This window comes from Seriola lalandi, unplaced genomic scaffold, assembly GCF_002814215.2.
Source record: "Seriola lalandi dorsalis isolate HSWRI2012SDOR001 ecotype SW California unplaced genomic scaffold, Sedor1 jcf7180002054330, whole genome shotgun sequence".
Classification (NCBI taxonomy): Eukaryota; Metazoa; Chordata; class Actinopteri; order Carangiformes; family Carangidae; genus Seriola; species Seriola lalandi.
The window spans coordinates 924,843-945,937 of record NW_019524883.1 but is presented as its reverse complement, the minus strand read 5'-3'; the positions used below and the strand labels follow the sequence as shown (position 1 = coordinate 945,937).

General features: G+C 38.8%; 3 protein-coding genes across 4 annotated transcripts in view; 2 read left to right on the top strand and 1 right to left on the bottom strand.

The window, feature by feature from the left end:
- The first annotated feature begins 542 nt into the window (after nt 1–542).
- LOC111655692 (C-type lectin domain family 4 member A-like) lies at nt 543–5,292 on the top strand. 2 transcript variants are annotated; one of them, XM_023407178.2, is made up of 7 exons: nt 543–704; nt 1,298–1,375; nt 1,826–1,927; nt 2,695–2,901; nt 3,850–4,001; nt 4,163–4,281; nt 4,697–5,292. In XM_023407178.2, exons 1-7 carry the CDS (start codon nt 644–646, stop codon nt 4,842–4,844), a joined length of 867 nt encoding a protein of 288 aa, XP_023262946.1. In that variant the 5' UTR covers nt 543–643; the 3' UTR covers nt 4,845–5,292. The 2 variants fall into 2 exon arrangements, with proteins under 2 accessions (XP_023262946.1, XP_023262945.1); XM_023407177.2 differs by having other exon boundaries at nt 1,823–1,927.
- Nucleotides 5,293–6,266: 974 nt separating this feature from the next.
- gpatch4 (G patch domain containing 4) lies at nt 6,267–12,393 on the bottom strand. Its single transcript, XM_023407176.2, has 8 exons — nt 12,279–12,393; nt 10,703–10,781; nt 10,535–10,608; nt 10,281–10,373; nt 9,660–9,776; nt 8,901–9,019; nt 7,325–7,375; nt 6,267–7,174 (listed from the first exon to the last, which is right to left on the bottom strand). The coding sequence occupies exons 2-8, from the start codon at nt 10,779–10,781 to the stop codon at nt 6,502–6,504; spliced, it is 1,206 nt and encodes a 401-aa protein (XP_023262944.1). The 5' UTR covers nt 12,279–12,393; the 3' UTR covers nt 6,267–6,501.
- A 2,650-nt stretch (nt 12,394–15,043) lies between these two features.
- Nucleotides 15,044–21,095, top strand: part of pear1 (platelet endothelial aggregation receptor 1) — a 47,020-nt gene continuing 40,968 nt past the window's right edge. Inside the window, exon 1 of the mRNA XM_023407163.2 lies at nt 15,044–15,255. The gene's annotated coding sequence lies outside the window, so the exon portion shown is untranslated. The remainder of the gene's footprint in view (nt 15,256–21,095) is intronic.

The window sequence follows — 21,095 nt, the reverse complement described above, 5'->3', positions numbered from 1 at the left end:
AAAAACACATTAATGAGCCACACTGCTGCACTGTTCCTTAATTATGAGGAACATGCGGTGGTTTATTTTGGGTCAATCCGACATACACCGTCCTGGTGCTGTAAATACGCACCAGAGCAAATGTGCATTAATCTGCGGCTCAAAATAGTCCTCAAACAAATGCACTATTTCATTAAAAAAAACACAGCGTGCACAACAATACAGAATACCCCAGGCCTTAGCTTGTGTCATCACATGGTGTGTCACCACTAAACTGATCATCAGCTGATAAATCCAAATGTGAGTTAATGTCCCAGACAGGTTAACGTATTGAGTTCAGTATCACACACTGTAACAGAAGGATACAGACGTCTGACAACACACATTACACATATCTTTGTAACCAGTAACCACAAAGCCACACTGTGGCTCCAGCGTCACTGTTTTACATTGTCCGGTAAAAACGTGTCATAATGCAAACTTACAAGGTTCAGGTTATAACGTGTCGAGGGGGAAGAGGAAACTCTTATTGGTTCTCCATCAGATACTGCTGTGCTGTGAAAGTTGGTTCAGTCACACCTTTCAAGCATCAGCAGAAGTTTCTGTTGAATCCTGTTCTCATTCTCTCCACTAAAGCAAGTACGGAAACGTGTGACTTTTAAGGATGGAAGAAGAATTAAATTATTCTACTGTGGTTTTCAAAAATGGTGGCAAACCTCCGAAAGGTAAGGGACTCTCACTTTATTGAAATAAAACATGTCACTGGGATTAACTAGTTGACCTTTTTTCAAAAGGAAATCACACTGAAGTTCTTAATTCCTAATTTTTAACAATTAATAACTTTATACACAATGGATTTTAAATTTAAAGTGCCTCAGCCATGCTGAAGAAAAGGCTGTTTGTTTTCCTGTATGAGCTTGAAAAGTGCTCTGAATTGTTTCTTCTGCTGCTGCTGGAACCTCACGCTGCATTTCTTACTCTGCTTCTCTTTCCGTTGTCTTTCCTCTCTTTCTTTCTTGGAAACAACAACTAACTAACCTGGTGTTCCTTTACATATTCATTTATACTGACTTCTCACACGAGTCAACACAAACTGAGAAGCAGAAGATTGTTGTGTGAAATCTGCGCTCACATTGCAGAATTTGCACAGGTAGCAGAAATTCATCAAATTACATTCTTACGCAATAAAACTTGCGAGCATTCACACAATCACCATGTTATGTCCCTTCTGGACTCAACAGTTACACATAATGTCATTTCATTGTGACACTGGGGAAAAACTTCACCGTAAACTGTCTCTTATAATTTCTCAATATAGTTCATCAACCAGAGAAAAATGAAGACTCAACAATTTATTCTACAGTAAAATCTAAAGGGCCTCCAACTACTGTACCAAGTAAGTTAAATTAATTAATTAATTTTCATTTAAGCTTAAACACTTCAAAATGTACAATATGCTTTACTTGTGGGAAAAAAGTCTAAATTCACACTTCATATATTATTTCATTATAATTTCAAGAGGATCTCTCAGTTGTAACAGTTGTTACAAAATGCTTCACAAAGGAGGAAATTGAACCAAATTGAAGCAAAATCTGCTCTTCCCAACCCGTCCGGAGCCTTTTCACATCAAACATGAATGTGAGCGGTTCTGACATTTAGACTTTTGGCAGTGTTACTCCTTAAGCTGATAAAAAACTCAAATAATTATATTAATTTCCTGTATGATTATAGAAGTGACAGTGGAAAAAGTCACAGTGATCATTTCAGTCATCTAATCCCAGAAGACAAAGGGGGGAAAAAATAATGACCATCACGATTTGAAAATGAGTTTATTCATTACAAGCAGATGGTGAAGCAGCCGCACACTCTCACCACTCCTGCCTGTTGGTGGTGTGTTTGGTTATACTTGGTGTCCTCCTGGTGACGAGCATCAGTGCTATCATCTGCAGTGAGTACATTTCAATATACGCGTAAAGCCTGTTGTTGGATCATTTTTTCAAAGCATTTTCTAAAGCATATTAAAGCATTTTATATTGTGAAGTTTCCGTATGGATTTTTTCAGCAGTCATTTATGTTTCAATCGCAATGATGATTTCACCTGCTGCTGCGTTTAAAGGAGCTATTTGTAGGCTTTGCTATCACCACATAGCCACTGTTAGCATTAGCAACTGTTTACAGTCTAGAAGAAATGTGAATTCAGCATCAAATTTTATTCCTTTACTCACCAAGAGCTGTCTCCAGAAGTAACGAGAATGTTAACTGTGATTTGGCTTCACTGTCCATCACTTCTCTTCTTCTACAAAAGTGTGCACGCTAACCAGCCAGCTCTGGTCTGATCAGACTATGGCATCACTTTCTGATACTGAGTCACTGTAGTCTGCCCTGAGGAAGTGGCCCTGCTCAGAGGCTGTAAACTGGTAAGTAAACAGCTGTTAATGCTGAAGTTGGAATGAAGATTGACGTTGAACTCGCAACGTTTATTCTAGATTGTTCTTCCAGGTAAACAGTTGTTAATGCTAACACTGGCTATGTAGCATTAGCAAAATAAAAAAAAGTGACAAATAGTTGTGTCAAGAATAGAAAAAAACTCCTTTCTGACTTTGGATGCTGGGAGGTCAGCAGTCGATCTAAAAATGTCAGGAGCTCTGCTTCTTTGATGACCACCTTTGCATCCACTGACTGACATATGCTGTCTTCTTCTCATCCGCCCCATAGTCAGTATGGTGATGAAAGAACAGAAAGCAAACTACAAAGCAAACCTCATCAACCTCACGACAGAATATCAGCAGCTGATGATGGAGAACAGCGTCTTAGAGAATATGACAGAGCAGCTGAGCAGAGACAGAGATGATCTCAACTGGACGCTCAGTCTCATCCTGAAATTTAACACCTTTCCAGTAAATGAATACTGCCCTGAGAAAAGTGAGTACTTTACTATGATGACACACACAGTATGCCAAGCGCTTAACTCACAGATGACTTATTATGTATCGACACATTTGTTTTGACATAGGCCTACATGCAGGATTTAGCTATACGCTAAGCTCACACGTTCAGTAAAGGTTTAAGACAAGGTTTGGTCTTTACTGTAAGCATCTGTGAAAATGGCATTTGACAACAAATTCAATGATGATGATTAGAAATAAGGAAAAGATGAGATACCAAACTAATTTGTGTCATAACAAGAAAAAACGACTAAAATTAATAGTTTTCAAAATAATAAGCTAAATATCACCACATGTGAAATACAACGCAGTGGTAAACACAGAGCCCACAAGAGCAAAAGTAAAAAGAGATAATACATAGCGCATTAACAGTTAGCCCATCAGAAAATTAACAGTTATACAAAATGTTGTTATTTGCAACACATTATCCTCAGGCAGCTATACAATTGCTAGCTTAGTCTGCATTAAACTGGTTGCAGAAAAACTAAAAGCAGTCACAAAACAGCTGCGATAAAAGCTTTCCCCTCAGACAATCCCCCAACAAGGGCATACCATAAAGTATAAAGTCATACTAGCCGCTCTGTGAGGCTGAATTGCTATTCATTTATGTTTATTTGTATTGGCACACGTGCTTAATGAGCCTCACTAGCCTTAGCTAATTTGTAATGCCTAAATTATAAACCACAACGTTGCTTTGAGCTAAATGTTAATGTTTACCATGCTCATTAATCACATGTAATGTTGGTAGGTGTTGCCCAAGCTTATATAAAATCAGCTTGTTTATGTTTTATTGGTGTTATGCAGTACTTGTAAAGTGCACTGGAATGCTCGACCTAGAAAAAGCAGTTCTGTCATTAGGGCCTCGTGTGCTTAAAATAACAGATTGAAATTTTGTTCCATTTCTCTGCTTATTTCATGAATATAGAGTGTCAACCGTGTCAGAAAGGCTGGATTCTATTCCAGGAAAAGTGCTATCTGTTTTACACGAAATATCCTTGGTTGAAATGGCAAGAAAGCCAAAAGTATTGCCAAAAGACAGCAGCACATCTGGTTGTTATTGATAATCTACAAGAACAGGTGAGCTCTACCACCATAATACAAATTCACAGTTTGAATTAGTTTTTAAATTCAAATTAAACATGGGGGAAGTTGAGTGTTTTCAATGTTTTCTCAGAATCAGTGAATACAAGTGTGAAAGAGTTCATGTTTTTAATAATCTGCCACGGTATGATTTATAGGAATTCATCGCTAATCACAGCAAGTACTACTACGACAGATATCATGGATACTGGATCGGATTACATCAAACTTCTGATACAGACTGGCTCTGGGTTGATGGACGCAATGACACTCTGGGGTAAGAAAACCTCAGTGAGCATTTGAATTTACCCAACTCTGCTTCATGAGCATCTGACAGGTTTCACTTGACAGCAATCATAACATGAACTCAGCTTTGAACTAAGTTTTCACTCTCAAGATTTAGGCCAACATGAATGAATACATGTAACCTGCTGAGGAACATTGTGTGATACAACTGAAACCTTATGAACTGCTGTTTCCAATGTGGAGAGTAAACTGAACTGAGTCAAAAATAAATAAACAAACCTCTTCATATCTTACTAGTGGAATGAATAAAAATCTTCACATGATGTCAATTGTTTTTTTCAGATTTTATTCTCATTACTTTTGTATCCTCTCTTTATTTGTTCTTATTTATCATCTGTAGCAGAAAGGTTATGAAAGGTAATGATATTCATGTTTTGTGTCTGGAGGTACTGGATGAAGGATTACCTTGGTGACAATGGTCCATGTGCACTGATGATCCCTGGGAAAAACCCAACAGCCAGCTGGGACCCAGCACACTGCGCAATGTACAACAAATTCATCTGTGAGAGTGAAGTCCTGACGAGGTCCAATTAGTTAACTAGTAATATTTGTTTGCTTAGTGTATTCCTACTCTACATGTTGCCTGCAAATTACATTTCCAAAATTGTATCACCAGTTCTTAAAATGAGAAATTTCAAACATATAATCTCCACGAGAGATGAGGACTCACAGCCCAGCTAGCACTCATTTGTTGCAATGGAGGTTAGAGAATGTGTCAATGTAATTATCTTTGAATTAGATATCAATTACCTTTACTGGGAATATACTTTCATTATACAGATATCGGACTAAATATATTGGACTTCTACGCATCCACAAACTGTTGCAACAAACGTCTGTTTCTGTGTTCGTCGTGTTGCATGTTGTGCACTGAAAAGTGTTTTGCACATTGTGACATTATAAGATTTGTTATAGACAAAAAAAAATGTTGGTCTACTTTTATACTCCTTTTTTGTATCACTGAATAAAAGTTATTACTGGATATGAGCCTTATCATATTCTTACCATACAAGATGGTGGTATTGCATTTCACATGCACGCTGTCCCTAGGCTACCGTGCTTCACATTAGGGTGGAAGCAGGCTGTGTGGGCAAATGATCTAAAAGTAAGAATGGAACATGCAATAAGGTCATTTCACATTCAGAAACACTGCATGCATTTAATACGTCATTTGTGTCAAATCTGTCATGAGCTGTTGAACTGTTGACACACGATGTTGTGGGTGAAAGAAATTGGAATTAAGTGCTAAAGAGATTGTAATTTTTCATGGTTAGAGATAACAAATTGAAGGCAGTAGTTGTCCCCACTATGACGTTAAGGTCAATCCGTATCAATATTGTTTCTATTTGTATAATGAATTTCTTTTTATTGTAATTCTATGGTGTCTTTTTTTTTGTTTAAGCCAATAACAGAAATATGAAATCTGTAAATCTGAAAGAATCACACGAGTTTGTGTCATATTCATTTGCATATAAAGTTCAGAATTTGTTGTAATAGTTTGTCCTTATAATAAAAATACAGCAAAGTTGGCAGCTCCTTCGTAGAGGAGGTGCAGAAACTACAATTAATTCTTTACATTTCATACTCGTTTTCCACTAAAAATTCCCCATGAAGTGGTCAACACATTTCAACACAGACTTGTAATTGGCTGCACAAATGTCAGATTTACTTCTTTGCAAGTGTCAGCTTAGAAAAGCTGCATTTGGGGCTGCACTGTATGGATGAGCTGAGAGTGCTGACTCGTCCAAACAATGATTTACAGCATCAACATAAAAGATTAATTGGCTCATTGAGCTGCAGATATTTCAAGTTGTAGACAATCAACAACCTTAAAAAAAAAAAAAAAAAAAAGCCTGCACCACCAGCAACAACCTTAATAAACCTTAACAGACCTGATTTTCTCAGTCACTTGTAAATCTGCGACAGGCTACTAAAAATACAAAAGCTAATAATCAATGCTCTTGGAAAAATTTATTTGACAGATTTCAAGTGAGGTTGTTCAAGAGGCAGGAGTTCTGGATGTCATCATCTTGTAACTGGTCTGAATAACTGATTAAAGTTATTTTCCAATCAGTGGAAAACACCATTTACAGGTCAAAGCAGAAAGCACAGCCTCCGAATCGTCCACGTTCAGCACGTTTCCCTCCGCCGCTGATTTAATGTAAAGCTAAGTTCCCCAGTCAGCCAAACACTACACTGTGGACTTCTTTTTCTTCTTTGGATGAAGTGCTTCCTCATCTACTTTATCATCAATTAACAGTTTGTCCTTTTTACACTTTTTCCTCTTCTGCTTTACTGTTGATTCTTCCTCTGTAACTTTTTCTTTTTGGTATGAAATTGCGTCCTGGACCTTCTCTGACTGGCTGGATTCTGTACAGATTCTCTCCTCATCCTCACTGTGGTGTTTGGAGGATTTCTTCTTCTTCTTCTTCTTCTTCACTTTAGTGTCAGTATGCAGCTCAGCTGTCTCCTCAGGACTCTTGCTCTGCGCTGCAGGTGAAGACACTCTTTCTTCTTCACTGGACTCTGCTCTGTTTTTCTTCTTTTTATGCTTCCTCTTTGTTTTGTCAGAGTGATCCGCTTCACCATTTTCTGCACAAATCACATTATCCTTTGTGGAAACTGCATCATTTATTTCCTCAGTTACACCGCAGGCTTTTTTCTTCTTCTTCTTCTTTTTGGGTTTAACGTCTGTTTCAGGACTTTCAGACACTTCATTACCATCTAGCTCATTAATGCTCCCGGAGGATCTTGCTGAGGCGCTTGCTGGTTGGCTCTTCTTGCCGTACTTTGCCATGAACTCAGCCTCCTGCTGCTCCAGCCTGGCTAATTTGGCGCTCATGGTCAGGCCGTGTCTGGCTCCTCTACAGAACACAAGCAGCATAGAAAATTCAGTCATGGTGAAACATTTCACAGTTTCTCTGTGATTTTTACTGAAAACAAGGGTTTGAGGCATCCTGTTTCTTTCAAGTGGGATGTAGCACTCAAAATTTTGTAGAATTTAATCAGCTTACTTGTGAGCCGTGCGTCCTCCACAAGCCTTCATCAGATCGGCATCAGAAAGCCTGAGGGTATCAACGAGTAGCTTAAATTTCATGGCATTATTGAAAGTTTGAAATTGAACATGAAAGTGTTTTGTAGACAATTCAAAGAGACTGAATAATAAAGTCAAACAGCAGTTAAAAACTTATTGCTGTCGCTGTTGTCATGTTGACTGTGCATTAGACTAAGGTTCTAAGAAAACAGGCAACACTTTACTTAACCCCTCCATTAAACAGTATGTAAACATTTTATAAATGGTTTAAAACACACATAGATGTTGTTGTAAGCCAGGTATGTCCAAAGTCCGGCCCGGGGGCCAATTACGGCCCGTGTTCAAATTTTCACCGGCCCGCAGCCTCTGTCATAAAATCAGTAATATGCGGCCCGCCAGCTCTGTTGACCACAGTATAAAAAAAGCTATTTTACATTTTGCCTGAAGATGGCAGTAGACCTGTGGCCGCACTCTCGCCGCCGTGACCCTTGCGTGATCCTTTCAGCCCAGCCCATTTCTGACATGGCGACTGTAACTAAAAAAAGGAAAGCTGACAGCGAGGGCTCCCTCTTGTCAACTTCTACCGCCAGCTGGATGAAGGCAGGTTCTAAGAGATTCGAACATTTGCTAAGAAAATGCTGAGCTTGTTTGGCTCGACATACTTGTGCGAGAAGACATTCTCGGTTATGAACATTAACAAGAGCCGCGTGAGGACGAGACTAAGTGACTCTCACCTGCGTGACGTCTTGCGCATCAAAACCACTGTTTTTGAGCCAGACCTGGACTAGGCCTACATACTGCAGTCCAGATCTCAGTATCACCCTTCACATTAGTGCAGGCAAGATATGTGTTTAGTCCTCTGAGGTGAATAACTTCTAAAATCTAGGTGAATAGATTTTTTTGTGATGATCAAAACCACAGTTTTGATTATGCATGGACCACTGTTTTAAATTTAGAAGTTTACAGTGAGCATTTAATAGTGAATAATATTTAATGTTTCAAATGAACCTAGATATGTTTCATCTTCCCAAAAGTTTTTTTTCCCAGACAGACTTTTTCTTCATTTTATGTTCTTCAAATATGAAAGATTTTGGCAAAAACTTGAAAATGAAAAAAAAATGAAGTATGCCATTTGCAATAAAAATGTCATAATATAGTTCATTTGTATTTAATGTTAATGGTTCAAAGAATGTCAGGCTGAATGGTCAGCCCCCACACATTTTCACCTTAACAAACCTGGCCCTGGACACCCCTGTTGTAAGCAGATATAGGTGTTTATTGATTTACTGTAATTCCTACTGTGGGCACCCATGACTAGAGGCTAGTGTATAGACACTTGAATTAATAACATATGAATAATGAATATCTATTAAGAAAGATCTGTAATGGTACAAAATAGAAGTTATAATTGACAAATATTGTAATAACCATTTAAAAATGACCTTATATCTACTTATAAGTGAGTTAAACTGTCTTTTAAACTGTTTATTATAAGGGCGTGAAGTAAAGTGTTCCCAAAAATCATAGGTTTAGTCTGTTCGAGGTGAAGGTCTTACTTGGTGGTGCTGGAGAGATCCAGCCTCTGGTCCTCCTCCTCCTCGTCTGAGCTACTGCTGTCATCTGAGTTGGAGGACTTCGGCTCTGGCTGCTCCTGACCAGACATCAGTGTGGCTGACTGAAAGAGAAGCACGCCAACAAAAGCAAACACTATCAGGGACATTTCAGACCACAATCAGTCACATCTGAAAATACTGGACTGATTCCTGCTGTGGCGCTGAAACTCAAAAGAACAACATCCTTAAGCATCACATCCAGCATGTTTGTTAAGGTTTATTTGAACTATAAAGTTCTGACCATTAAATTCAAAGTCTACCAGATGAATGTATATGTTTTGCCATTGTTCTTTAGTTTGTGAATTAAGCTGCGCTACAAATACATTCTCCACCAGTGGGAAAAACTGGAATAAGATTTGTACCGACTCCTCTCCACTTCATAAATCTGTAACCTCTCAGAGTAACACTTAAAACTCTGCCCAGTAAATGCAGGTTTTAGAAGTTTACAGGCTTTGGTTTGCAAACCAAACAAGGAGAGATATGATCATTGCCACACTGTGGCCGGACGCCCGTCTGTTTCACACTGTGTGTCAATATAAGTGATAAGACCTCACACACAATTCAGGCCCTAAGGAGATCAGACTGACACTAAGTTACACATGTAAAGGTATAAATGTCTTTTAGGTCAGTTATATGTAGAGTCAGAAATAGGACAAGAACTCAGTGAGCATTTCCTTAGTAAATGAGAAATGCACAGATTACCTTGACAAAGCATCCATAAAGTTTGGCTTTGGCCAGCGAGGCCTTCCGTGGCTTCTTATTGGAGATCGTGCCATCTTCTTCATCTTCCTCCACCGACTTCTTCAACTTAATACCGCCCTGGATGAAAACCACAAAACACATGACCCTCTGTTTAAGACTAAACCAGCTGATTCTCCTCTTTGACAAGAGAGGAGGAACTAATCAGTGTAATCAGGGATTTTGTGGGGAAACTTCTTTAGTTCAAAGACACCACAAAGTGATTTTAATGGTAACTTTAGTTCAGAGTTCAAACACATCTTTCATTAACTCTTCAAAGTTGTTTCTCTGACGCATCAGCACTGACTCAACAAAGTGGCTCAATACAGCTACATTCACAAATGGAGGAGGTGGTTAACTTAGCTAATGTCTGACCAATAAATGAGCTGATTATATCAAGTTATTTCCTCATTCTGAAACAAGTCACCCTGTTAGCATAAAATAAAATAAAATAAACACAACACACACAAAGCCTTTCAAACGCGGCGAGACTGCATCACTACCCTTTAGATAAAAATGTCTAGTCCACCAATTGTGTGAGAGTGCAGGTGATTGTGTGTTCAGACATGTGAAGGTAAGACCTACCTGATCAGACTCCACCTGCAGACTGGAAGAGGCCTTATTGAAGACATGATCCCACCAGTGGAAGGTGAACTGCTCTCCTTCCTTATGGCCAACCTGCAGAGGAGCAACATGTGAATCTACAAACAACAACTCTCTAGTTCAGACCAAACCAGAGACAGATGTGGTACCTCAACAGTTAGAGCAGTGCACCATCAATCCTTAATAATGAAAAAAGAAACCCAAAAAAAGACCTTCATGTATCACTGCACACTCACCCCTCCTTTGTCACATTTCACTTTGACCTTGATAGCTTCTGATATGCCATTCTCCGCTCGTCCCAGTCCTTTACCTGAGGACAGAGTAACTGAGTAAGAAACCTGAGGCTGCCACATTGTGGTGGTGTTGGTTGGATTGTTGCACAAAACAGACCAATAGTATCTTACCATGTTCCCAGCCGTGACGCAGGAGTTGCTGCTCTGCAAACTTCAAGCCACGACTTTTCTCCTGTACAACTTCTGCCATCTGTGGACAGTTAGTGGAATATTAGGCACAACCACTGAATACTGAAAAGTTCCAAATGAATTATTTACTTATTAGTTATTTCTATTGTAAGTTCTGTTGACATATGTTTTACTGGTAAAATTATGACAGCAGCTGGTGAAGTATGATACACACTAACATCTCACTATGTGCTTGGACACTATTTCCTACGAGAGGTTGAAGATAAACCTCAGGGATCCCAAGATGATAAACAGAAAGGAAAACAGAATAAACAAATGTCTGCAGCACAAAATTATGTTTTGAGTCCTCGCTTAATCATTTTACCACTTCAGGCCTCTGAACATTTTTCAAAAGACATGAGTGTGAGATGGAAAAATGACTTTTTATAACATGAACACAAAGATTGATTTACTGTACAAACATTTTAGACAACTTGATAAAACTCAGAGAGAAAAACACAAAAGCAGCAAAGTCAAAGTGGGACTTAAAAAAATCCTCTGAGCAAATAAGATTTCTTTAAGTCAGATGCTGTAAGTCCTGTAACTGAGAACTCCTGCATATTGTTTTAATATAATTAGGTTTCAGCCTTTGATTGGTGTAAAACCATTGCACAGTGCTGTAGCTTCCCTGTATCTGTTAGAAACTAGCTGCACCTCTCACTGTCCGGTAAACAAGCTGCTTCACATTTTCACCATGAAACCTTTGGTATTGAAAGTTCCAGGTTAAGTGAACGTTACATGACAGATCTTGTATCTTCACAAACTGTTATCAGATTTTATGTAGAAAAGAAAAATACACATGAAACAATTAGACGATTAACCTCCCAGCTGATCAACGCATATTGATCAATTGATTTATTGACATTGATTAATATTTGAAGAAGCAGAGATTGAGTTTACTTCTTTTCACTTAAAAAAAAAACAAAACCAAAAAAAAAATTGCCAATTTTTTTTGCTTACAACTGCACGTGGGAAGTGATAACTTCTATTTATCCTGCTGCTCAGTGTTTAATAAAACTGAAGATGTCATTTTATAATGATCTGAACAATCAGACGAAAAATCTGCAGTTATTATTCAGTTGTCTATGCACGAACATTAAAAACAAAGCCACTGCTCTGTTTAATCTGTGATGTACACAATCAGGTCAAAGACTTATTAACAGCCTTTATTTCCATTAAAACTGTAAAGTTAAATGCGTCAGGCAAATTTTTACTTGTCGTGCATAAACCATATTTTGCTTTTATAATTTCTGCTGTACTTAGTCTCTATTTTATGTCTATCCTATCTCTGCACCGTATTTTATCTTTTCTTATGACAGTAAAGCACTTAAGCGCAAACTTATCATCAGATGTAAATAACACACGTCATATTAATCCTTTATGTTGACAGGTAGCATTTAGCTGCTCACCGCTAAAAGCCAAAACTCACACAACTCGCCTGCGTTATTTTTATATTGCCTTTCGCCAGCTAAGGTTTTATAACACCACGCTCACACAATAGAAACATAACGACACATACCTCTTTATGTGTTCTTGCATTAAAACGTCTTTACTAAAAACGGGAAACGGGAAAACACAGATCTAAACGCAGCGACAGTCGCTAGCCATGTGGTTTCAACACGGGGCAGACATGACACCGGAAACACGTCACTACAGATGCTTTCTTCTTCTCTGTATATATTTCTGCAGTAGAACAGGGGCATAGACATAGAGCAGAGGACTGTTTCTCCTCTTAGAAGATGATGGTAAATCATATTAACTTCGCCTTAGACGCTTTTGTACACACACGTAAACATTTCCTTTTTTTGTTATAAAAATTCTCCTGACTAAACTGACCAGTAGACACACAACGTTTCATACACTGAACAATCAATTGATTATTAAAGAAAATACAATACCAACATATTGATTATGAAAATAATGGCTGGTTATAGTTCTTCTGTAATGCAGTACGACATTGCTCCAGGTTTTCTGTGTGTTGGAAAACAATTAAAGCAATTTGATAAAAGACAATTTCACAACAAATGAGCTCAATTTAAACTAAAACAATCAAAGCTAAAGATTTTGACACAGGGTCTCTCCACAAGATCAGGGTCACAAGGCCGAGGATCACAGTTGATATTCTACATCAAATGGTTCAAAAAAAATTGCGATTAATCAAATTATGTAGACCCAAATGATACTGCATAAACATGGGGACTTCGGAGCCCCTGGGCTACGACATAAAACAAGAAAACAACCTCAGAAGGAGAGAAAGAGAAAAGGATCAGTTCTCATTTGCTGCACTGATTTATTAAAGGCTCTCAGTTATGCCTGTTTGACGAAATGTCTTCTTCTGTTTGAAATGAAAACTGCTGCTATATTCGCAAATATCCACTTTCTTTCAACTCTTTCAACTTTCTTTCAACTCTGTAACCTCATTTCTCCATTTTGTTTTCTTTTAAGTAGCGTTGAGGTTGGAAAAACAAACTTTATATTATTCCAACCGATCTCTCAGTATCACTCTATCACACTATATATTCTTTATCAGCTTGTTTCAGCTCTTCATTGAAGCTAAATGATGTTTACGGTAATCAAGATTCATGACTTCATGTTTTTATGTCATTACCATTCCATCACATGGAAATACTCCAGCCATGTTAAATATATATTTCACCCTGACATGCCTGATATCTTTGAAAATGCTTGGATCTTGGCTAGAAATTAAAATAAAGTTCAGCAAGTTTGAACAAAGTTTTGGCTTCAAGTTTTTTCCGACTGTCCCAGAGGTGAATCAGAGTATCCATAATACACAAGCATGCCAGTAGATGGCAGTATTTCACACAAACAAAGTAAAATCTGTACATGTTATTGTCTAAAAAGCATCATAATCTATACATGTTATTTTCTAAGAAACACCGCAGGTGCAAACATGTAATGTTTTTTATATCAAATATATGTGTTCCCTAAAACATATTGAATATACACCATGTAATAACAATTATTAGTGGGAACTTTGCTGGGTAAGATCTGCATGCAGAAGCTAAACTCATCTAATAGCTGCACTCCACTCTGATCACAACATACTGTGTCTGATAGATGCATTATTCAGCTAATGGCTTGCAGGATTTAGGAGCTCCCTTTATGAGATTCCTGGTCAAAAGCCAAGTCACTACCTCAGTCATTCTCATACTTGGCTGAAAACAATTTCAAGCTCTCTTCTTCCCAAACAAAAGCAGGCATTATACATTACATCATTATTCATTTAATATCACATCTTCCCTTTAAACATCTCACAGAATAAAGACTTTTTAAAAAAAAAAGTAGATTATTGTTTTCAACATCATTTCATTTTATTTATTAACCAAACATTTCAGTTTTTGTCATATTTTTTCCATAAGTCTGAAACCAGTAGAGCCAGACTCTTGTTGCAAATGCTAACAGCAAGAAAAGTTTTGAAATGTTAGGAGTGATATTTCTGATAGTTAAACTTAGGATTGTGCTCTTTCAGTAACTTTTCTGGCGTTACTATAAAAGTTAAAATGACACTAACGTGATGGCACCCTCTCTCTGTGTGCGCTCACCATGGGGCGGCTCTTCAGCTCCCTATATGTCGCCCACAGGAAACTATTTTATTTCCCTTTCCCTCTGCTCTCGGTTTCCGTTCAGTGAGGATGTTTGCTCCATCAGGCCTCCATCCATGAGTTGTTTATCTGTGTCAACACTCAGCAGGGGGAGGAGGACACCCGTCCTGGACAGGCTGGTTATCATGGCTGACCTACTGTTAGAGCAGAAGCCCATACTGCTGGCTGCAAAGGCCGACTGACAATTATCTCAGACACAGGGAGAAAAAGAACTGTATGGCCCAAAAGTATGTGGACACTCCTGATAAGGATAGGTACATAAATCTATCTATCTATCTATCTATCTATCTATCTATCTATCTATCTATCTATCTATCTATCTATCTATCTATCTATCTATCTATCTATCTATCTATCTATCTATCTATCTATCCATATAGGAATGAAAGGAGCCTTATTTTTCCACCTGCAATAGTCAGACAAATGTTCTTCTGTTTTCCATCAGGTTTATCCCACTGGACTTTTTATCCCCTTAACAATCCTCAACACACAAACACACTCATGCACACGCACTTTGACATCAAGGTCTGCTGAAGACAAAAACAATACTCCCAATTTCCCCCCAGACTTCCCAAAACCTCCTCTCTGCTCCATCCCTCCTTTCTCTCTCTCTCCTCCCTCCCTCCACCAGTCCCCGTGTTGTCACAGTTTTTCCAGTTTCTTTGGATCCACTTCAGGACCCTCCCCCGTTGGATGCGACTGGTCTCTCTCTGCCTCTTTACACTCTTCTAAATGTTTACACCGATTCAAGGTTTTTCTAAGTGATCGAGCCCTTAAAACAAAAAGGCTTTTTCTTCTCATTTGGTCCATGGAAGTTGGTGTGTAACAACGTTATCAGCGCGACAGTTCACCCGGGAGTTCTTGGCCGGCAAGGTTAGTAAAATGTTGTCAGTGATTTTTTTAAAAACAGAACAATAGCTTTTATGTTTTTTCTGAAAGCTGAGGATTTTTATTATTATTTTTATAACAATTATGATGACATGTGATCAGTGACCAGATGGACTGATACATTTTGATGTGTACCCTAAGCTTTCACGTACTGTATGGGAATGTGCTGTTATGGAAAGTAACAGTAGTGCAGCATGTACCACGGTCCCTAAAATGGTGAACGATGAGGACCAATTGCCTATTGACTATATAGGGACTTAAAGTGCAACTGTAGTCTTCTTGTCATCTACTTTTATCGCATTTGTTTTCATTTGCTAAGGAGTTCATTTGAGAAATATGCAAACCATTGCGCAATCTCTAAACATCCCCAAAAAAGGTAAAGGCTCGAAAAGAGGACATTAGTTCTTTCACATAAGTCATTTTTTAAAGATGGTAACTTGCACATGTAGTTGTGAGCAGTGGTTGTGTACTATTACTTACAGTATATGAGTTCAGATCCTATACTGAAGTAAAAGTAGGCTACAGTAAAGTAAAATGTATTCCATCACAAGTAAAGTCCCATATTCAAAACTGTATTTAAACACAGGGGTGGAAAGCAACTGTGCTTATGTACAAACTGAGGTCCTTGCACTTCACTTGACTATTTCTATTTTTATGCGACTTTACCCCGTAATTCAGAATATAGGAAATAAGTGAAATGTTATACATTAAATTGACCAGCTACAACAATAAAATGCTACTGTCATATTAATGCATCTGTAAGAGTAATCCAATAATTTAATCTATTTTAATATAACATTCACGGGGCCATTTTCCATTTACTAACAATGTTTATTAACTTTTACTTGTGATAGTGTTTTTATATTTCAGTATTTCTACTGTTATATAAGTGAAATGTAAGTTTATGGGAAGTCTGGTCCATGACATTATATCATATTTTAGTTGACAAAATTACGTTTTGTATTTAAAATCTTCATTTGCAATGTTAACAACAACTTTAGCTGTCAAATAAATAGAGAGGGTGGGAATACTGAAGAAGATAAAATAGAAATAATCAAGTGAAGTACAAGAACCTCAAAATGAAGTTCAGCACTTGCGTAAATGTGCTAAGTGACATTAAACCAGAGGTTGTGAATAAAAGCATATCAACAAGTGAACAGACTATTATTAGGCAGCATAAAAAAACATAACATCTAGCTCTTATCAGTGAGTGAATTAAACCACATGTTGAAGTGATGACCTGGCATTGTGTTGCCACTTTATGCACTTGCTGTATTTTTCCTGCCTGTTTTTTTGGCATCTGTGGCTCTTGCTTTGAAAACTTCTCCAGCCACTATCAAGACAAGCTGTGCTCCTCTGGCACGCTGATTCATTTCAGAGGAAGTTGCTGGGAGTAGGTCTGCTAATGTTTCCTTAGTACTCTGCCTCCTCCTTCTCCTCGTCTTCTGCCTCTCATGTGTTTGATTTTCATTAAGTCGTTTCGGTCTTAATCCAAGCACCGGATCCAGCTCTTGGTCTGTGTTTTGGGTCACAGATGAGCTCTGACTCAAGCCAGTGAAACGTGGCGGCGATGTTGCTATACCTCATACAACTGAGTGACATCCTGAGTGCGATGCTGTGACTCAATTTTCATGTCAATTGTCAATGAAGTTTATCAAAAGAAGCAGATGGAGGTGGAGTGTTTTTTCCTCTGCAGATGTGCGAGGCCGCTGTGGGGTGTTAATGCCTCTGGGCTCGTTGTGTTGGATATGCAGGAGTGGAGTGTCTCTGATTCATCCAGTGATTGAAGGGGATGCGATAAAGATGCTTTTGTGCGCTCATTTTGACTAACTAACTAACTAACTAACTAACTAACCCTCATTTTGACTGTGATGGATTGTTTTCTTGAGACGGCGCAGGCTGTGATGCTCCAGATGTTAGGAAGCAGAAAAGATCTGCGGAGTGTTTCTACAGTGAGATTTTAGAAACCAACCAGCAGCACCAAATTAGAGACAAACTACTTTACTTAACTATGTTGTTCATGCCCCTTTTTGACACAGCTCTGAAATGATAATGATAAACTGCTGTACATGGAATTACATTGTTTTGGAAAAAACAAACTCCTCATTTCTTTTCCTCGGTGCAGCTGTAAAATCACCCTTTAAATGAAGCATTTTACACATATGTACTTGTTGTGACCGTGACTTATGAATGAAAGCCTTTTGATTAAGTATGCTCTATTTAACACATAAAAACATCTGTGTGGAAGACAACATATGATTAACTGTCCGGGTAAATCTCAGCCACCTGGTCTGGACTCAGGACATCACATCTGCTCTGGCAACCAAAAAAAATCCCCAGGAAGTCTCTCTGACTGCGGACTGAACTTTCCTTTGTCCTTCTCCAAGTATTCCTAAAGCACCGTGCCATTTTTATATGTGCCATCATTTACATAATATTGTTTTAATGAGTTGAATTCTGTATGTGAAAAGTAACACAACTGTGCCTCCACAAAGAACACCATCTTAGTTTTCCTCATATGAGATCCTCATTAGTGGAAAAATATCCTCTCCTCCTTGAAAATGCGCCTGCCCTCCCCCAGACTGTTTCAGCTATCACTGGTATAATGGTGACCCATTTTTTATTTATTTTTTTGTCTGGTCAAGCAACAAGATCGTCTCTTGTCTGACAGCTGGAATCTGGCTGAATTACCATCTGTTTGTCCAGGAGAGGATTCAGGCTCAGGCCAGCAACTGGATATGTTTTGGTTGGAGATGAAACTGGCCAGAGACACAAAGAGATGAGGTAGAAATAGAAAAAAAAGGAAACTTGGGTAAGATTCATTAGTGTTAATTTGATCCCCCAGTGCCTGGAGTTGTGTAAAATTTATAGTTATAGCACACAGGGCACCGAGGGTGTCTGCACATTGTCTTTTGAAAGCCACAGCGATTCTTGACATGTTTATACCCAATGGCCACAAACCACTTGTGTGTTGTTGAAGTGAGGTCACAGCCTGACGTCTCTGTATCATCTGTATAAGCTTTGACTTTGTGCTATAGAATTACCTGTGTGGTTTAAAATGGTAGCCAGACTGGCAGTGTGGCTGTATGGATTGGTCTTTCCATCCTCCACCTCTGTCCAGACTGAAATGTCAGTACAACTATTAGTGAATTTCCTAGAAATGTTGTAGAGACATTCACATTCCCCAGAGGATGAATCCTAATGACTTCTCCTCTAGCACCACCATGAGGTTCACATTTGAGCTTTTGAGTGAAATGTCTCAACAACTACTGGATGGGTTGCTGTGAACTTTGGTACAGACATTCATGCTCTCCTCAGGATGAACCGAGTGTGGTTCACTTTTCATCTCGCACCGTCATCAGTTCACAGTTTTAATGTGTCCAATACTTTAGTTTATATTTACCAAATATCTGCAAAGCTAATGACATTCAGTTGCACTTTGTGTCCAGCGCTTCTTAGTAAATGTTAGCATGCTAACAAGCTATGTTAAGATGGCGACCATGGTAAACATTATACCCATTTCAGGTGAGGTTAGCAGCATCAGCAGGTTAGCATTGTCATGGCATGCTGTTGTTGGCATTTATCTCAAAGCACTGCTTTATCAAAGCCTCACACAGACACTGCCATATTTGTTTGTTTCATTTTCTTTTAGTTATCTTGACTCTCGGTCTCAAATATTCATTGTTGCTCTGTTTTCGGCACTTGGCACTCTTTTTTTCTTAGGTTGTCTAATGAATGAGGTTTTCAGACTTATTCATTTAATTTATATAGTGATAAGATAGCATGAGCCAGTGCCTCATAGCATTCATAGCCTAAGCTGTTTTGCAGTGCATGGGCCTCTAAAATACATCAAAACACAATTTATAAACTCTAATGTCAATGACAAATATAAAACAGGATAATTTACTTTGACGTTGACTTTGTGTAAAATGTTGCATAATGTCACTGGAAATTCAGTTTATTCATCCCACACTCTCATTCTTACACATCATCAACAAAGTTTTTGTTTTGAAAGTTAAGTAGATGTCTTCTCCCCAACCTCTGATTTGATTTAAAAATAGTCCTGATGAAAAAGACAAAGAGCACAGGGAATTCAAAAGAAGGTGACATGGGTTGAATATTCCTACCACGGGCTTATATAAGCCTCTCAACCCCATGTGCTCTGCAGCCGTGCAAATAATTTGGAGCAGATTGGACTGCAGCCCTCCAGCTCGGGTCGCTCGCTCTGCTCTGGCTGTGGAACATGCTCAGTTTCATTGGGCTCTGGTTCAAATAACCAATCATAAAAAGCAGAGGTCGAGGGGTTTGGGGCTGGAACAGGAGGTGGAGTCAGCAGCAGCTTGATGGAGCGACCACAGACTACTTGTACTGTGGTGAGGGTCTTTCCTGAAGTTGCTTATGTTGGTGGTTGGTGGGTGGCGTTTGGGCTGGTGGGTGGAGCAGCAGTGGAGACATTGTTCATTAAGATTTCTGGGGCTTTCACTGGTGTCTATGTCTCGCTGTGGTGTCTATGCAGGATGACTGGAACCAAGTGAAACCTGAGATGTAGAATTAGAGGAAATACAGCACCAAATTCAAGGCCCAGAGGGCCTTTCGTGTTTTGTTTCCATCCTGGTGATGAAAAAGGGTTTATATTTATATTGTTGTTTGTTTTTAAAAGTGAAATTGTTTGTGATGATGGAGAGGGGAAGGTTTATTTTGTCAGTTATGAGAAGTGTCATGAGTCTGTCACGCAAGATGAAAGGTTTGCATGTGAAAAACAAATGGCCTTTATGTCATGCTTGGCACCACGCTAGAACGCTTGATGTTTTTCTTGAGCTCACACTCAGATCCACTCCACCAGCTGTTAAGCTATGACTCGAAGTCGTCCATCTTGCATTTTATGAGAGGACTTATTTTCCTTTTTTATGTATTTCATTTTCCAGGCCACTTCTGAAAGACAAACCGAGGCTTAGGAAAGGCAAGATGACAGATTATCACTATTTGTCAGCGTCCCCATTCCTCAAAACAGCACAAGGTCTGTCTGTTAAAAAGGGTTCTTTGTGAAGAAGGACACTGAGAAGCCAAAGGAGATTTGCTTTTTGGAAAATGTGGTAGTAGCGGAGACAGTATAGGTATGATGGCAGCGTTCAAGGACTTTTCCTTTTGCACACCTGACTTTTTTTTTTATTCCCGACTCGCTTCTCTTTGCAAGTCAAAAGGAAGAGAACGTGGAGGTGCAGACCTGGATGTTCATGCAAGATGTTTCCTTTCAGCTTCCTATTGTTTGTCCCAGGTTTTATTCCCCTGGTGCACTGCAGTGATGATGGAAGACAGAGAGGGTGGACCTGTGGAGGAACTGTAGGGACGGGGATTGATTTTTTTCTTTTGTCCTGTAGAGGAAAAGCTAGAAGGAATTCAGATGAAGAGATGACATTATTAGCAGTAGACAGATGAATGTGAACCAGGGAGTTGTAGTCAATTAAAAATTAATGAGAAAAGCATGTTATCTTCAAAGACATTGTCAGCGAAATGCTGACAAGATACTCTGCGGTAAGTTGCTTCTGCAACGTGTTAACAGCTAAATTGCATGCTTGCTCATTAATCGGTAAATAGATGAAACCAATTTACAGCCGGTTTTGAAGAGACAAAAGAAGCCTCACTGTCATAAAATAAAAAAATAAAAATCCTCCATGACTCACAGACGACCTGCTGTGTTTCCTGCTGCTTCTGTTTGCCTCTGGGCATCCACAAGAAGACCAAGTGTTAACAGTTTCCCCTCCACTTGGTTTCCTTGAGTTGTGAACGTCATATTCAAACAAGATGACAGGCGCCTGGACCCCCCC

Coding starts and splice junctions, on each gene's coding strand:
- LOC111655692 (XM_023407177.2), top strand. CDS start 644: ATGGAAGAAGAATTAAATTATTCTACTGTGGTTTTCAAAAATGGTGGC. Junction 705..1,297: donor TGGTGGCAAACCTCCGAAAG/GTAAGGGACTCT, acceptor TTCTCAATATAG/TTCATCAACCAGAGAAAAAT. Junction 1,376..1,822: donor GCCTCCAACTACTGTACCAA/GTAAGTTAAATT, acceptor ATTCATTACAAG/CAGATGGTGAAGCAGCCGCA.
- gpatch4 (XM_023407176.2), bottom strand. CDS start 10,781: ATGGCAGAAGTTGTACAGGAGAAAAGTCGTGGCTTGAAGTTTGCAGAG. Junction 10,374..10,534: donor TGAAATGTGACAAAGGAGGG/GTGAGTGTGCAG, acceptor GCTCCTCTGCAG/GTTGGCCATAAGGAAGGAGA. Junction 9,020..9,659: donor TTTATGGATGCTTTGTCAAG/GTAATCTGTGCA, acceptor CTTCTCTTTCAG/TCAGCCACACTGATGTCTGG.